This window comes from Centroberyx gerrardi, chromosome 17, assembly GCF_048128805.1.
Source record: "Centroberyx gerrardi isolate f3 chromosome 17, fCenGer3.hap1.cur.20231027, whole genome shotgun sequence".
Classification (NCBI taxonomy): Eukaryota; Metazoa; Chordata; class Actinopteri; order Beryciformes; family Berycidae; genus Centroberyx; species Centroberyx gerrardi.
Genome location: NC_136013.1, coordinates 6,419,587 through 6,436,329, shown reverse-complemented (window position 1 = coordinate 6,436,329; position 16,743 = coordinate 6,419,587). Strand labels below are relative to the sequence as shown.

Below are 16,743 nucleotides of genomic sequence, written 5' to 3'. Positions count from 1 at the left end.
ATTCAATTACTTTCCAATGACTTTCGACGTCTTGTTTGGTGAAAAGTGAAAATGTTTCGAAGGAAAGACATGACAATTAGACATCACAGGTCTCATTTTTTACTCATGATCTTGTCAAGTCAAGAAATCATGGTGAAATCAGTAATTTCAAAACTGAACACTACTGTTATATCAACACAAATATCCATCATAGGGTTTTCCTCTGGATGTGAAGTGGCGATGCCGGAACGAAGAGAGGTCCAGAGAGCTGAGGCATATTCATGAAAAATCAAGTATTTTCAACGTCATCCACTCATTTTCAAAAGCTTTCAAGGTTCAAAAGCGTTCTACTTTTATTTTTATCAAATCCACAAACTTTCCAGGATTTCCAAGGCCCGTGGGAACACTGAAGATAGTTTGCATGCAACACACCACAAAAATGACATATGTAGGCTAACCAACAGAGGTAGGAGACATTCTTTTTCCCCCAAATGAATCACTTGTTTTTGAAGAATGAATTCCCCATGGAAGTGGAGGAGAAGTCTTACTCTGAATGACGCTGAGTCCAAACAGGTGACAGTCCTTCAGTCTCAGGAGGTCACACACTTGGACCAACAGCTCCTGGCACAAGGTCTTCACCTGAGGATGAGGAGGAGATTAGAGGAAGCTCTCTTTCAGCTTTTTAACTTACACTGTTAAACTGTCAAAAGTGTTACTACTTGTTACTGTACTTAATTATACCTAATGAGTTCAAAGTTAAAGTTAAAGTTAGACTATCCAAACTGTTAAAACTGTGTAATTATACTTTATAAACAGTAGAAAGGTTAAAGCTGCACTAGGCAACCCAGAAATCCTGTAATGTGATGTCAGTAAACTGCACACAGCATGCCCATGTTTTCCCAATCCAGACAATCTGTCTTTATACCAAAAGATACCAAAGATAAAAGAGGCAACAGCTCTGATGTTGGTGAATTCATCTTTCTCTAGATGGAGCGCTCACTCGCTGCTGTTTAGAGGACAGTTTGTATTTCCCTCTTACATTTTTATTTGTCACTTCTTGTGGGTGGAGAAGGGTCTCAGTTACACCCTTCTCTGTTTCATCCCAACTTGGTGATTTAGGCTGATAACACAGGTGTATTTCTACATTGCAGCAGAAAGTAAAGCACACACACCCACACACATGCAAGCGTACAATAGCAGGGCTCTAAGGTGCGACCATTTTGGTTGCAAATGTGCTCAACATTGACATTATGTGACCTGGAAATAAAATTTGGGGACACTGCTGCGCCTACACATACTCTCTCCTGCTGTCTGTTCTGTTCTAGACAAACAAACACCAACTTCATTTTATTTACCTCAAAGCTGTTAATTGGCCAAAATTACATCCCCTTCCCGAAGTTTCCTCTCATAAGAAACAGTGTTTCTCAAGTATCCACTGTTGGCCAAAAGACACTCACTACTAGGCCTATCTGTTATCAAAATGTAAGTGAAGCTTATTCTATTCTCCAAAGTGTGTGCATGTGTTTGTAACAGTGTATGCTGGACAGTAACTTGACACTTTGTAGTTGTCAGAGATGTGTAAAATTGTCCAACACTCAGTGAACATGAGTGCAGTGCCACTCACAGACAGCATTTCCCCACTGGCCAGTTTGTTTCAGCTTGACAGTCAGGATTTTCTATGATAGCTGAGATGTGGAGATGTGACTTTGAGGGCAAAGAGCATGGAAGCCATGTCAACAACTGATGAACCGAAATGTGATGTGCATTATTATTAATATTATATGTTATTGTGTGGTATTCTATGTCAATAATCAGTGTTGAAATATGTTTCTACTTTCTAGACATAGAGTACATCCAGGATATAAAATTGCAATGACTTTACTAAATTGTCTATTTTTCAATCTTAAAAAAGATGCTCCTTAAATTTTTGCTGGTGCTTAAGTTTTGGAAGTAAGTAAAAAGTTAATTTAGAGCCCTGCACAGTGTTTACATCTCTACTCACATTGACTATGACGTTGAGCGTGTCGTCGTTGGGCAGAAAGACACAGACACAGCGGCGGTCCTGCATGGCTTTGTTGTTGTGGAAGTTCAGTTTGTTCATCTTCGTGTGGCTGGGACAGGACAGGCCCCTCCGCCTGCGACCGGGCTCCGGGCCCTCGGACGACCCGCCTCCACCACCGCAAGCACCGACACCACCACCACCAGCAGTAGCTGTAGCCCTGCTTCAGCTGCAGCCTAGTACAGACACACCAGCACCTATGGGCTCAGCAGGCCGAACAGCACTCACAAGACGGGGCATGGGGACACGAGCTGCAGCCGGCCACTGTGGAGACACAAGCAGGATTTCACATTAGTCTTGTGTTTCTGTGTGCGATAAGCATGTTTCAGTAGTATGAGGAGGTACGAAGTATTAAGAGGTATGAAGAGGTAGGCGGTGGCTGCATGGCTGAGATGAAAATGTTGAATATTTGTGAGCTATTGTGGAGATTTTGTTGCAATTAAGACTTGAAAAGACCAAAACTGCAGAAGATATGCTGCCGCTGAAAAAGACCTGAGCTACAAAGAAACACAGAGGACTTTTGATTATGTGTGTTGTGTGTGTGTGTGTGTGTGTGTGTGTGTGTATGCGTGTTTGTAAGAGAAAGAGCGAGACAGAGGCAGAGAGAGAGAGACAAAGAAGTAGTCAGACAAATAAAGAGCAAGACAGAGAGAGAGAGAGAGAGAGAGAGAGAGAGAGAGAGGGGACAGCATTCCTATTGATGTTGCTCTAGTGTCCATGAATATGTGACATCATGACAGGGGAATGTGAGTGACTCCCGGGGAACATGTGAACATCTGTCTGGAGAGGAGCTGATGAAAAGAAATGATGGAATGAAGGAAGCAAAGAGAGAGAGAGAAATAGAGAGAGAGAGAGAGATAAAATGAGGCATGTCGAGCCAGTGACTCGCACCTGAAATTGATTGATTCCCTATTTAACACAACAAAACTAGCTCTGAACTTTAAACTTTGTCACAATACCAGAATTTTGACTTCAATACTAAGTTTAATATCTGAAAGTCTGATGCAACTGCGATACCGCGGCAAACAAGGAAAGCCATCGAGCACTTGGACAGTTTCTTAGCAACTTTTGCACAGGGGTTTTGATGTCGGTTGGGCGTTGGCCGTCTAACAGCAAAAAAGTTCCATATTTTGCCCCTGGCACCAGTTTTGTTTTGTTTTGTAGTTTAGTTTTGTTTGACACTGCTGTCACGCTTTAAGCTGTTTGACTTCTGGAACGTGACAGTCCGCTGTCACGAGCCAGACTGCAGCTCCGTCTATTCCAACCCCTCTTCTTCACCTTCTTTAAACTTTTCCACTCTGCATGAATCGGCCCTCCGGAGGTGACACTCAAATGGAATATCAACTTGCAAAACACATTTGGTGAAAGTATTAAAGTGACAATGAAACAGGATTTTTTGAGAACAGCTTGCTTATTTCCTGTTGAAACAGGATATTGGGGCGAGACATAACGTGGGCAGGGATCATTCAACAGTGTAAACCAATGGGATATCAGGGAGAGGGATTTCTATTTGATGGGAGGAGCAAGATTGTTAAAACTAACTTACACAAAATAGAATCTGTTGTTATCAAAGGGCAACGGCATTGTTTTCCCTCCAACAACTATCTCTTTCTTTCTTTCTCTGTCTCTCACACACACACACAAAGAGAGAGGGAGAAACACACACACAGACACACCTACAGCATTAACAGTGCTACTGTGAGTAGCAAGTAACCCAGCAGGGTTTGTGCCCGGGGCCGGGTGACACCTTCAGAAGGTGTGAAAAGTCTCAGACCAGACAAAAGAACGTTACAGAGCAATCAATCCTGATCATCACTTCTTCCTGTTAAAAGTGTCTCACCTTCAAGCCATGTTGTCATTGAAAACAGATAGGACAGATACTGGGCTGGTATAACATGTTAATTGTTATTCACACTGTGAATAACAATTAACATTTGAAAAGGTACAATCAGGAAATGTATGGGACTATTTAAATTAGGGGTTTATTCACTACATACACTCTTGAGGAGTCTGACTTGTATGTGGATACTCTTTTTGGAGGTTTCTTAAACCATCGTACCTCAAAACTCAGGTTTCACTCCAGTGTTTGCAAATGCAAACAAGCCTCAAAAGACACCAGAAACAATTAGTTAAAAGTCACATACAATAAGTCCTTCTATCAAAATTATTATATCAAAATATTGGTCTTAAAATCAATAAATTGTTATGTAAACAAAGCCAGTAGTGGGGCGACAGGGTAAACCAGTGTGATAGCAATAAACAATGGTAATATTGCAGGACTGGTCTTTTGCTGCAAAGTCATAAAATGCTTTAGCCATTCAGTACACAAGCTGTCAGCACGTAACACTGGTTTGTTGCGGCAAAGACAGAGAGTACTTTGGACTAAGCAGGTATAAATACATATATTGTTGACATATAGCGTCCGTTCTCATTAAAGCTGGTCATTGGATGTGCAGTGTGGCGGACAACAACCCACTCAGCAAAGTTTATTGATGAGCCATGACCAGGAAGGCTCCCTGTGCTGCTGCTGACCTTCAGTAAACACACCACTGCTGCACTGTACACACACACACACACACACACACACACACGCACACACACACGCACGTACACACACACACACAGGGAAACATCCATGCATACAAAACAATACATACATCAGATGCATACACACATGCACATGTAAACACACACATACGCACATGTACGCATATGTCCATGCACACAAAAATGCAGACGCACATCAGATGCATACACAAGCAAGCACACACACACACACACACACACACACACACACACACACACACACACACACACACACACACACACACTCTGCTCTCTTCCTGCTCTCTTGCCACCACCATATGTCAGGCTCTACTACAGAACAGCTGATCTGTGTGATGGCACCGGGGTTAATTAGAAGTGAGATCCATCTAATTGGATCACTTCCTTCCCTCGCTCTCCTCCCCTGTGGAGACTGAGAGTGATTCCAGCGGAGCTACAACCAGAGCCAGGACAGGTCGTATTTGCAAATAATTCTTAGCGTTAGTTTTAACCTGCTTGGGCCGCCAGATTGGTGAGGTATCCCACAAAAAATTTACTACTTAATCTACTTAATTGATGCTATCTGGCTTGTCCTGATGCAGTAAAGCCCACTCATCTCCTATGCTAAGCGGGTTAAAACAAATTTACAAATTATTTTCAAAACCAATTTAACCCAAGTCGGTCCACAACACTGCCTGCCTACACCATCTATTATTGAAGATGTGGCAACTGGGAAAATTAATTAACAGCATCACGTCGATTAGTTATTTGATTCCCCTATTGTTCCAGGAGTGCCAGTGAAAAATGATATCTTGATTTCGCCTTCGTATGTTTGAGATGTGTGAACAGAACAGGGTGGAGAGAGCGCTACACATCCGGCTTGGTCGCTTTCCGATGTAGAAAAGTTAACGGCCCTTGAAGCCGTCTCTATATTGAAGTCAGAATCATATTTCGCTTTCAGGTAGAAATATGATTCCTGACTTCCAGAGTAACATTACAATTTGCGCCTGTTTATTACATTGTTGCATGTTAATGGTGAAAGCGGATGCCTGCGTTGCTTTGGCATGGCGAGTGGGGGGGGTAATTCAGACATAACTGGGTGCAGTCATTACTGATGGTTTTAAAGGCCTATTGTGTCACGTCTAGTCGACTCATGAGGCATCACCACAGAGGGGAATGTCCGCAGTCTCCCTGAAATGAAAGGGTGGATTCCCTTACACATGCTGCACCGGGAACACTTTGTGTGCGGGAGAGAGGGTTGGATAATGAAATTACTGCTGCCTTCCATCCCCTATTCACTGCCTTGCAAAGAGGGATGCAACACCAGCGTCCGTCCAGAGCAACACACACACACACACACACACAGCAGCCAACCGAGGTCTGCTTCCTCCTGCCTTTCAGCCTGAAACAGCGGGACTAAGGGATTCTGTCAACGTGGCAAGCCTCGGAGGCAGGCATGACACCAAATCCCACACAGGGATATAGAGACAGGGCCTCTGTCACAACCAAGTCTCTCTCTTTCTCGCTCTCTCCCTCCTTGTTTGACATCAGAAGGGTGGAGTGCCTCTAAGTCTAACTGTTCCAGGACTGAAGATGACGGCTGAGCCAAAGCAAACTCCCCCTTGGTTGGAGAAGGAGGGATAGGCTCGGCAGAGATGGAGGCTGAAGCAGCGACTGACAAGCTTGACTTGTCACCGCGCTGACATAAGAATAGCTTCAGGTACAGCATGTGTCAAGCTAAAAAAATAGGAGGAGAGGAGAGCACAGGAGGGATATATAGGAAAAGAGGCAGAGGGAGGGAGATGGAGTGAGGGAACACTCAAAGCGCGCAGGCATGAAAAAAAACGAAAACTGCTGCAGTCAGGAGAATTCCTCACTAACATCTGCTTCTCATTCCAACAATGGAGGCCTTTGATTCCTGATGCACACAACTAGCAGCACCACCACCGTCTCCATGTCCCGCCCCGACTCTGCCAGCGCGCTCTACACCCCCTGACAGCATCCTGAGACCTGGACTAGCACACATCAACCATAATCCCTGGGATATTAGGGACCGACCTGGGTCGAACAGTGTTTGCAAATAATTCTTTGTGTTTGGTTTAAGCTGCTTGCAGTGCCAGATGGGTGGGGTTTACTGCATCGGGGCCATTCAGGTAGTGTAGGCTGTCAGTTCCAGAAAAGTTTAATAAATTCACTTTCAAATATTTCCCTGTGGTCTAAACTTTCTGGCACTCATTGTGTCATCCTTTATGGCAAACCTACAATACAGTACAATACTTTATTGTCCCTCAAAGGGAAATTTGCTTTCACAGCTTTACAGGCCTCACATAAATACATAGATACATATATACATATAACACACATAACATTCAGCGTGGCAGTTTGTTCAGTGCCTCAATAGCAGAGGGGACAAAGCTCTTTTTAAAACGGGACCATTTCCAGGTCAGAGACCTGTACCTGCGACCTGATGGGAGGAGTGAGAAGAGTGGATTGAGGGGGTGTGTGGGGTCGTGCGCTATGGTGAGTGCTCTGTGTGTTAGGGCTCTGTTGTTGAGGTCTGAGAAGTTTTGGGTGGGGAGTCCACTGATTTTTGAGGCGTTATGTGTGATGCGGGTGAGTTTGTTCTTGTTTGTGGCAGTTAGCATGGTGAAGAAACAGGGTGAACATTAGAGTAAGATGGGCTGGATGATGCTTTTGTACAGTAGTGACAGAAGGTGAGGTGCGACAGAAAGTGCTCTTAAGCTTTCGTATGGCAGAAAGTCTTTGCTGGCTGCGTTTATGGATGTCAGTGGTGTGTTGATCAAAACTGAGTTTATTGTCCAGAGTGAGTCCAAGATATTTGAAGGAGTTAACCAGTTCAACAGTTTCATTATTGATGCATGTGGGGTTATGGACTGTATGGTGTGAACTGGGGTTTGTGATGACCATTTCTTTTGTCTTGGTAACATTTAGCTGTAAATATGATAAGGCACCACAATAGGGTAAAACAACCTTTAAAAATACTACAAATACTGTTTGGCTCAGGTCTCGGTAGGGATACCTGATGCCAACTAATGGATGTAACAACCAAACTACTTCCATTGCCAAAACAAACACCTGTAGCCTCTAGAGAAGGATGTAGCTTGAAATTTCCATTTGAAAAAGTTACTCCTCTAATAAAATTATGGATAGCACAAAATTAAACAAATTATGATACTTGGTAAAACAAGGTTGTGGGTAACTTTCACAGACTGGACCCTCTATATTTTGATATTGAGATATGAAATGATGCATTTCAAGTAATGATTTATTTATTTATTTTCAAAATGGTTAAATAGCATTTTGAAATTGAACTATTCAGTTGTAAATAAGGAAAAGGACCTTGCAATGGGCTGGGTGTGAATGGCACAGAGATAAAGAAAAGCCTAAATTTATGCAGGAGGCCTGTTGCATGAGCTGCAGAGGCAGACAGAAATTGCCCTTGCTAGAATATTTAAAGGGCTCTCCTCAAAGGGCACAGCTTTTATAAATAGTGCCAACGGCTGGAGCCGAGCGGGAACGGGTCATTTTTTTTTACCCTGTTTTCTGCCAAGAGATCTGTTTATTCAGCTGATGAGAAATGTTGCTGAGCTGAAAAGTAGCTCTAAATCACATTGGTCACAAGATGGCATTAGCCGTCACAGTAAGGCTTGCCAACCCAAGAGACTTCCCTTCCTTGTTTAACCTATACATACACACTAGGCGGGCCTACATGGGGGAAAAAAACAGGAATAAACACACTAGTGGGTGACACGCTTGACCACCCAAACCACTAATTTTAGATTGTCAGCGAACCAAATCTAAACATCTATTCTGGATTCTTGTTAGCCTGTCATGATGTCAGGAAATGCCTGTCATTACGTACAGGAAACAAGGGGACGACAAATTTTCATTCACGTATTATACTTGGCAATAAAGTTATTCTGATTCTGGTGATGTCGTCCTTTATATATTTGGCTGCCTCCGCTGTCAACAGACTGTGAGATGGTAAAAACAAATAACTGTGAGTGACGCTAAGTGTCATAAAGTCAGGCTGGGAGCACTTTTAGCTGCAACCCCACACCTGGATGACCTGTGTGCATTTATAGACTTTAAGCCTAATCTAAAAAAAAAGTCAGGCAGAAGGAAAATACACCGCACTATCTAAGGCCTTGATTCCCACGATCCCCAGTCCATAACATCATCTGGCAGATATCTGTATGTTGACTGTTAAAATTCTTCTTCTATTTCCACCCAGCTAGCAGGGAGGATAAACAATCCATTTCTGGCACAGAGTCAAAATAAAAGTCTGAGAACCTAAACAGGATTTATAACGACATATCTCAGGTCAAATGATATGAGGGATCTGAATTATAGCAAGTATCCACAATACAGACAAACCTTGCTCCTGAATAAAGAATTTCATGAATGAGAGAGATCTTTGACAGAGTTACCTAATAAAATTGTGAATTCATATCTTATTATATTGCTTTATAGACACAAAACCAAGATCGGAAGAGTAAATGCTTGGGAGTCTTCCTTGATCAAATGTCATGCTCATTAACGGCTAAAGGTCAGGCCTGTACACAGCATGGTGCTGTAATGCATGCTGTTATATAATTCAGAGAGAAAAATGGAGGAATGGATAATGTGTAGCATTAGGCTAAGCTACAATACAACTCATACTAACACCGCTGCAACATTTCAAGTCACAACATCTGAATTCACTGTAGAGTTTACCTCACTGGAAAGGAATTTTTAGGACTTCCCGGATCATTTGGCTTTTGACTTCTATCATCCTTGCATCCTTTGTCTTGGCATCACTTGGGATTAAGAAACAGGAGCGCCTCCCTGGTTGGTGAATGATTCTCATTCTTGCAGCAGGTATCATTATAAAACGGACAATGGTGGCCTTAGAGAAACAGGCTTTTGACCGGAAGGAAGCTGGTTCGAATCCCCAGACCGGTTGTGACAAATCTGGGTGGGGAAAGTGAACTCCGCCGCTCAGTGGCCAACAGTAAAAGACTGGTTGTACTGGGTATGAGTGCAAAGAAAAACAGCATGCATTCTCAGAAAACCCTCTCTGCATAGATTAAGGTTAAAATAATCACATTCCTTTATTATTTAAGGAATAAACCTGTTGTTATGGAGCAATATGCAGGTGGAAAATGCAGGTCCTTCATCTCAAGTAACAAAAAAGTAACAAAGAGCTCAAGTAACAAAGTTCAAAACTCAGTGAAGTACAACTTAAGCTCAGTTACCTTTATGGAAAAATGATTTCAACATTCATAACATCTGGCGTCCATGTGGCTCTGAGCAAGGGAGTGTGAGCATGCGTGCATATACACACACACACACACACACACACACACTCACTCACATCTCAAACCGCCAGAGCTGCCAGACATGTTAGAACAAAGTCAGCAGTTGCTCCCCTCGCTCCCCACCCTGCAGGCTTACGGCACCCAGCATTCAGGTCCGGGACGTGCATGAGTAACCCGCAAAACTAGCAACTGCAGCGCAATACACTGCGGAGACGCCAACCCGACCATTACATATGCTTGAAATAGAGCGAGCGGCCTTAAAGGAGAGGGTTAAAAAAGGAACTGCAATTATAACTAACCCCAACCAAACCCTGTTGTTTTGTTTCAAACAAAGGCCTTCCGTTTTGTGGCACGGATTGTGCAGGTGATCTGATCGTTTCCTGCTTTTGTAATACGATTATCTCCTATTGTTTACGACTTCATACCTGAGGAGAGTCACACGTTTTTTTCTCAATAAAATGTTTTAACTGCATACAAAACATAGTGTACAGGAGGTTGTTTACAATGTTTTATGGAATGTAAAAGATAGTTGGAAGCTTTTGAGGCTTACCAGATTGTGTAAGAATATATAGCTGCATGAAAGCACCTCACCCAGTTTTTGGTAAAGCGCCAGTGTTTCCTTGCATCATCATTTAGCTACGTTAGTCCTCCACAGCTGGAAAATTGCCCCCATGGCTAGAAAATGTATGTAAAGACAATACCAATTCATCATCTGGCCTTAATGCTCAGGCTGCCCCAAAAAACAAACAAGAATTACAACTGCAATTACAGCACAACTGTTTTATCAGGATATAAATATCCAGCTAAGAGCTATTCCTAAACTGCAACACCTAGTGGAACCAGTCCTGTCACTGGCCCAGGAGTGAACCTGGGTCTCAGTAACAAGCCCACCTCCTGCCAATCTGACCAAAATCTACAAAATACTCCACAGGAAACACTGCCTGCTGCAGTGAGAGGCACATGAGATAAGCCACTGATGCCCCTCAGGGGATGCTGGCAGGTTAAATCTCTCTGGTTTACTTCCTTGAAAGGACTCAAGCTTCACTAAGGAGGCCAAGAAAGCAAGCAGAGGAAAAAAAAACCACAATCCAAGGAAAAGGGAGAGAGGGAGACAAACGCAGGAAGAACTGACCCAATTTTCTTCTCCAGTCTCCAGTCCTCATGGCACACTTGAGACATGGATATGAGGAGTCATACTACGGCGCAGGGTGAGGAATATCACTGCAGTTGCGGAAAATCCTCGGGACTCCAATGTTGGTGGTTTTCATGTCTTTGGGTTGCCGTTGTCCCCTATACGTAGAGCAAGTTTCATGACCCTCACGCCCATGAAATCCAGTCAAAACTCTTTTTTTATGTACGGTTGTCAGTCTGTTGTTCTCAGCTCCTTAAACCTTTTCTAAGACACAAGGTTTTCATCCAAAAGCAGCGATATGGGCTAGACAGAGTAGACTGACAGGAGAGGAGCGGAGAGCCGGGGGCACCTGTATAACTTACACCAAGGAGGATGTTTGACTGTATTCACACCCACATAGTCACAGTGGAGATAGCACATGCAATAAGGGGGGTGAGAGATAGGATTTCTCCTCTATGGCGATAACGGTAATCTCATCCTTTCTCATGGCTTCCATACTCCTGACTTGCATTGTCTTCGGACTCAAAATATGATTCTTCTTACACTTTATCCTCTAGGACAAAGTCACAGGTAGATTGACTGATAAATTCAGGAGGAAGCGTTTCATAAACAACCTCCCAAAAAGGTATGAAAATCCGCTCCACAGATGATCGAACCCAGGAGCGTACCTGGCTTTCCTGGAGGAATTTGCATTGCTAGAATGCGATTATGTAAAATGTGTAAAACAGGTTATCTCTAGTGTCAATGAAAATGCAAATTGCGTGAGCCCTCTCTCTCTCTCTCTCTCTGTCTGTGTCTCTGTTACTAAAACATTAAAGTCAACTCGCCGCAGGCACCTTTGCTCTCTCTAACAGTTGAAGTGCGACATGGGTGGAAGCTCAGAGAGGGAGAAAACAAGGCGATGAGAGAGCGAGAGAGACAGAAAGGCAGGCAGTGATGGAGAGACAGCGATAGAAACAGAAAGAGAGATGAAGAAAGAGAGGGAAACAGCAGTAGAGAGACAGTAATGTATTCCAGTTACCTATGTATAGCACCACAAAAGCCTTCTTCTTCAGCTCAGGTAGTGCATCTACCAGTTTTTGTATTCGCTGCAGAGTTTTAGCACTGGAGAAAGCCAGGCCTGAGGCTATGGTTTTGGTTCAGCTAGTGGCATTGAGGATTTAGACAGAGGAAACGACTGGTAGCCAAAATGTGGTACTGAGGCTACTTTCAGCTAAACAACTGAACCAGCATTTACTGAGTTGTGTATGTGACAAGCAGTGCCATATGTGGTTTCTAAATAACACAGAAAGGCGAAGGTAAGGAGTTCCACAAACCTTGATAGAAAAACGTATCAGATCCTGATAGAAAAGTGTTTATTGAAGTTATAGAAGGGTTGCCTCATGCAGTTATGGGTCATCCCATCCAACACACACACACACACACACACACACACACAGACAAACACACAGAATGAGTCATGAACACACACACACAGACACACACCAACCACCTTTGTTCACATTTCCTTTTTGTTTCCTACACTCCAGCAGTGGTCTTCCTGTGCAGACAGCACCTGCACCATCTCTCTCTCTCTCTCTCTCTCTCTGACTCTCTGTCTCTCTCTCTCTCCCATTCTCATTCCTCTGTTACACCAGTCAGCCAGGACTCTGTCGCGATCTCAATAACACGAGTTGTTTTTCTTCCGTTTTCCTCCACAGCTGGAGCAGAGACCTGGCGTGTTGTGTATGCTGAGGAATAGGCCGCACAAGGTAGCTGATTAGCCCGCCATGTGTACAGGACGAGTCTCAAGCATTGCAGATCCCAAGATGGGATCCCGGCTGACTGACTGTAATAGCACCAGCGATGGGTCGATATATCGAAATTCAATATCGCCTTTCGTAATACAAAAATGTGACTACAGGTATCGTGGGGCAGAAAAATGAATCGCGGTATTAGCTACATTTCATTCCGCTGCAGTAATCACAAATGAGAGAGTTTGACCATCACAATTTCTCAAGCTCTCCATCCAAATTATATTATCTGCACTTGCACTTATTTGTAATGACATTGTGGCTCAGAAAAGACATAAGCCATAAGTCATACTTTGTCACTGAACTTTTATTTATCACATCGTATCGTGGTTGTATCGAATCACGGACCTCAAATCACGTATCGAATCATCTCATGAGATAAGCATATCGTCCCATCCCTAAATAGTACTGATGTCAGGAGATCAAGCCAAGAGTCTTGATTTCAGTTGTAAAATGTAAATTTGAGAAGTCACTCAGTTGAAATAAACAGATATGCACACTGTAATACACTCATTATTACTTCGTAGATGACATATGGGTGGCAGGGTGACCTGGTGGTTAGAGAGACCATCCTTCACCCAGAGGACACAGGTTCAAACCCCTGAACTGGAAAGCATCTGCCCTGCTGCAGTGCCCTTGAGCAAAACACTGAATCCCTCCCAGCTCCAGGGGTGCTGTCCTTCTGACCCTGACCTCTGACCTCAAGCGTTTCCCCACAGGATTGAAAAAGATTACCTAATCTGAAAAAGGGGCTGAATATCTATATCAAACTGAAGAGCCATAATAATTAGCAAAAACTTAGCAGGAAAAGCTGAGGATTCCCACCACTGCCTTTTGTTCCTGATAGCTCTCTGGTCTAATATTAAACTGAGGGGAAATTGTTGGCATTCCTGAGTACTGAAACAACTTTGAACAGATTGTTCAAACTGATGGCAAAGTAGAGGAGAGTTCCCAACTTCCAAACAGGAAGATTAGCTGGGTTACACATCATTTTACACCCTCCAAGCTTTGACATTCATAAGGCATTACTCTCCACGGGACGCCAAGGCTGACATTGTTGGATGCGTGGGGCATTAGTCGCATAGTGGTAATTACACGATTACACAATTACACGGGGGGATTTAGGCTATTGTTTCTATAGGGGTTTGATAATTTACTCTTACACAACAAAAATAAATCAATATACTATTCCTATAATAATCCTTCCTTTGTTTTTGTACAGCATATCAAGTCCGTCTGCGGGTGGTTAGTGAAAGGAACGTGATGAAGAGAAAAGACAGTAGAAAAGTGCTCAAACATTTAAAGAGATAACTTCCCATAGGTTATACGACTTTATTCAGTCATTTGCCAAGACTAACTATGAGTCTGCAGTTTAACAGAGATACCAAGATACCAAACGCAAGCGAGAAGTAAACGGAAAAAAACGCGTGGCGGAATATCGTTGCAACATTCCCTGAAAAATATTCTGGCAGCATCACCGTTGGTAAAGCAAGACTCTCCCGAGACAACTTGCCTGCTCTAACTTTGCTTTATTACTGGTTTAAAGAGGTCAAAATGCCCTCAATTAAATGTTATTCAAATAGCAACAACAATTGACTTCATTCTTCACACATTTAAGAAGGATTCAAGGTGTTGAAAACGAAGGAAAAGTCGTTAGGTCCCAGGAGAAAACGAATAAAAACGGATAAAGATATTCAAAGAATGTAGCTAGGACAGCAAAACTCACCTTTCATAAGAAAACAAATTATTCCCTTTAAGAGTGTTAATCCAACCGGTTTATTTTACGTTCTTAAAAAAAAAAAGAGAGAGAAATCCAACTTATAATAGACTTGGGTAAGTTCAGGAGAAGGATCGTTGGGCTGCCGCCTTCGTCGAGAGCCACATTCTGTCCTGCTGGAACCGTAACAAGCAGACAGGAATACATGTGCAATTGGTGGAAGAGCCAACCGCCGAAACAGGGCGACGACGATTTCCTACTGCTTGAATCATCAACTAATAAACGAATGGTCATAAACACAAAATAATAGTTCACTAGTGTTTACTTCAACACTATAAACGACCGTATTAGTGTCGTTTTATGGACTTTAATGTCGTGAAAAACCGTAACGCACGTACTAACTCCCCCCATCGAAGCCGGACTTGGTATCGCCCACGGCTGCCTCTCATTCCATTCCTCCCGACTCCGCTGCTGAAGCAGTGCCGCATAATTTTGGAAGTCGGCGGGGAGAAATAGTAACGGCGTCTCCTCAGAAAAGTTTGTGATGCAGGGCGGTTTATTTTTTGCATCCGGATCACCGGCGCCTTGCATCTGCAGCTGTTTTTGTTTTGTGCCATTTCTGATGCGGGGCCTCGCGAAAAACAACTGTAGTAACCCCGAGATCAAATTTAGAAGGATATTATAATGGATGTAGACAGTAAATCCTAATACCATAGGATATAAAAAAAATAATAAAGAACGAAAAGGTTATGATTGAGTACCACAGACAACCTATACGGATATTATATAAATATTACAGTGATTTTTTTTTCTTAGAATAATTTATTACGTCTACAGGACTTCAGTTAGTGGCAATAAAGACAATAAATCCCACAGTGGGGTGCATTACCTATCACTTTCCCACCACAAATTGCTGTGTTGCTATATGTTGAATTATTGTTGGACTAGATAATAAGATGTCCTCTAGCCTTTGTTGACAAAAGAGACATATTGTTCCTACAAGGTCTGAAGCAGATCATCATGTCACTTGAAATGCAATTCAAAACAGGCCAAGAATGTGGGAAGCCAAGGGGATGCTATGATATTAAAACACCAACACCTTTGCATAAGTTGAGAAAATGGGTAAGGCACTTAAGATAATGCAGTGGACTACAACTGCAATAAATAAACATGATTCTTCTCTAGTGGTTATTAAAATAAATTCCTCTTTTATTGAATCCTTTTCTAAAGATTCTTCCTCCCCCTTCATGATGTCAACCCTGGGACAAAAAGTGGAGGGGAGCCCCTCTTTGTTGACATGCTGACCTGTAATTAGCGCTCGGGGGCCCAGACTCTTGCCCCGACTGCCTGTCAAAGAGAGAGAGAGAGAGAAATGGAGTGCCAAACATGAAAAGGGGCGCGGAAGTGTGCCTGGTCAGGCCCGGCTAAACCCCCTTTGGCCCGGCTCCCACCGCTTTGAAGTGACATCAGAAAGGGACCTGAGAACAACAAAGCCGTACAGAGACCATTAACTTCAGAAAAACTGCAGACCACAAATCCCCAATCCCTGGCTCAGACACCAAACCGCTCAGGTTACTCTAATGTTCAGAGCTGAGAACAGATTATTCAAGTTTTATTCAAGTCGAAAAATGGTAATCTTGCTTGACTTGACATTTGACATAACATATCTCATTTTCTGGAGGATTGGGAGTGCTGTGCAGTAGCATGAGTGATTCAGTTTTTCGTACAGGTGAGAGTCAAACCCTTCACCCGGTCAGTGTTAGTACCTTTCTCTACCCATTAAGTTATACAGCACCATATTCAAAGCTCTTTCATTCATGTTTATTCACAGTCCAAGACACTTTTCTCTCCTTTCTCCCACTCTCTCCACCAGTTTCTCACAGCCCTGCACTCATGCAAAGACTTTCTGTCCTCTATAAAGCCTACACTAAATATGATCTAGAAACGCTGTCAGCAGTGCTATTCCAAATGTGACACACTTGTCATGTTCACCACCGCTGCTGTCCTTCCTCTCGCTCCCTCTCAATCCAGCGAGTGCTTTCCAGTCTTTGTGTGCGTTTCTTCCCTGTCTTGATTTGATTAGCCGTCTCTGGCCAGGCTGGGAGTGCAGCGGGGAGCGGGTTGGGCTTTTTGTTGTGGCAGTATCCGACTAATTGAAATAACTCCCCCTGCGTTTCTCTCTCCCGAGGGGAAGATGA

At 43.1% G+C, this 16,743-nt stretch overlaps 1 protein-coding gene across 1 annotated transcript in view; it reads right to left on the bottom strand.

Moving 5' to 3' along the window:
- frmd6 (FERM domain containing 6) overlaps positions 1 to 14,706 on the bottom strand; it is a 30,613-nt gene extending 15,907 nt beyond the window's left edge. Inside the window, exons 1-3 of the mRNA XM_071896442.2 lie at positions 14,555 to 14,706; positions 1,982 to 2,302; positions 528 to 618 (exon numbers count right to left, since the gene is read on the bottom strand). Coding sequence (XP_071752543.1) covers positions 528 to 618; positions 1,982 to 2,080 — 190 coding nt within the window. The 5' untranslated portion in view covers positions 2,081 to 2,302; positions 14,555 to 14,706. The remainder of the gene's footprint in view (positions 1 to 527; positions 619 to 1,981; positions 2,303 to 14,554) is intronic.
- Between the last annotated feature and the right edge of the window lie 2,037 nt (positions 14,707 to 16,743).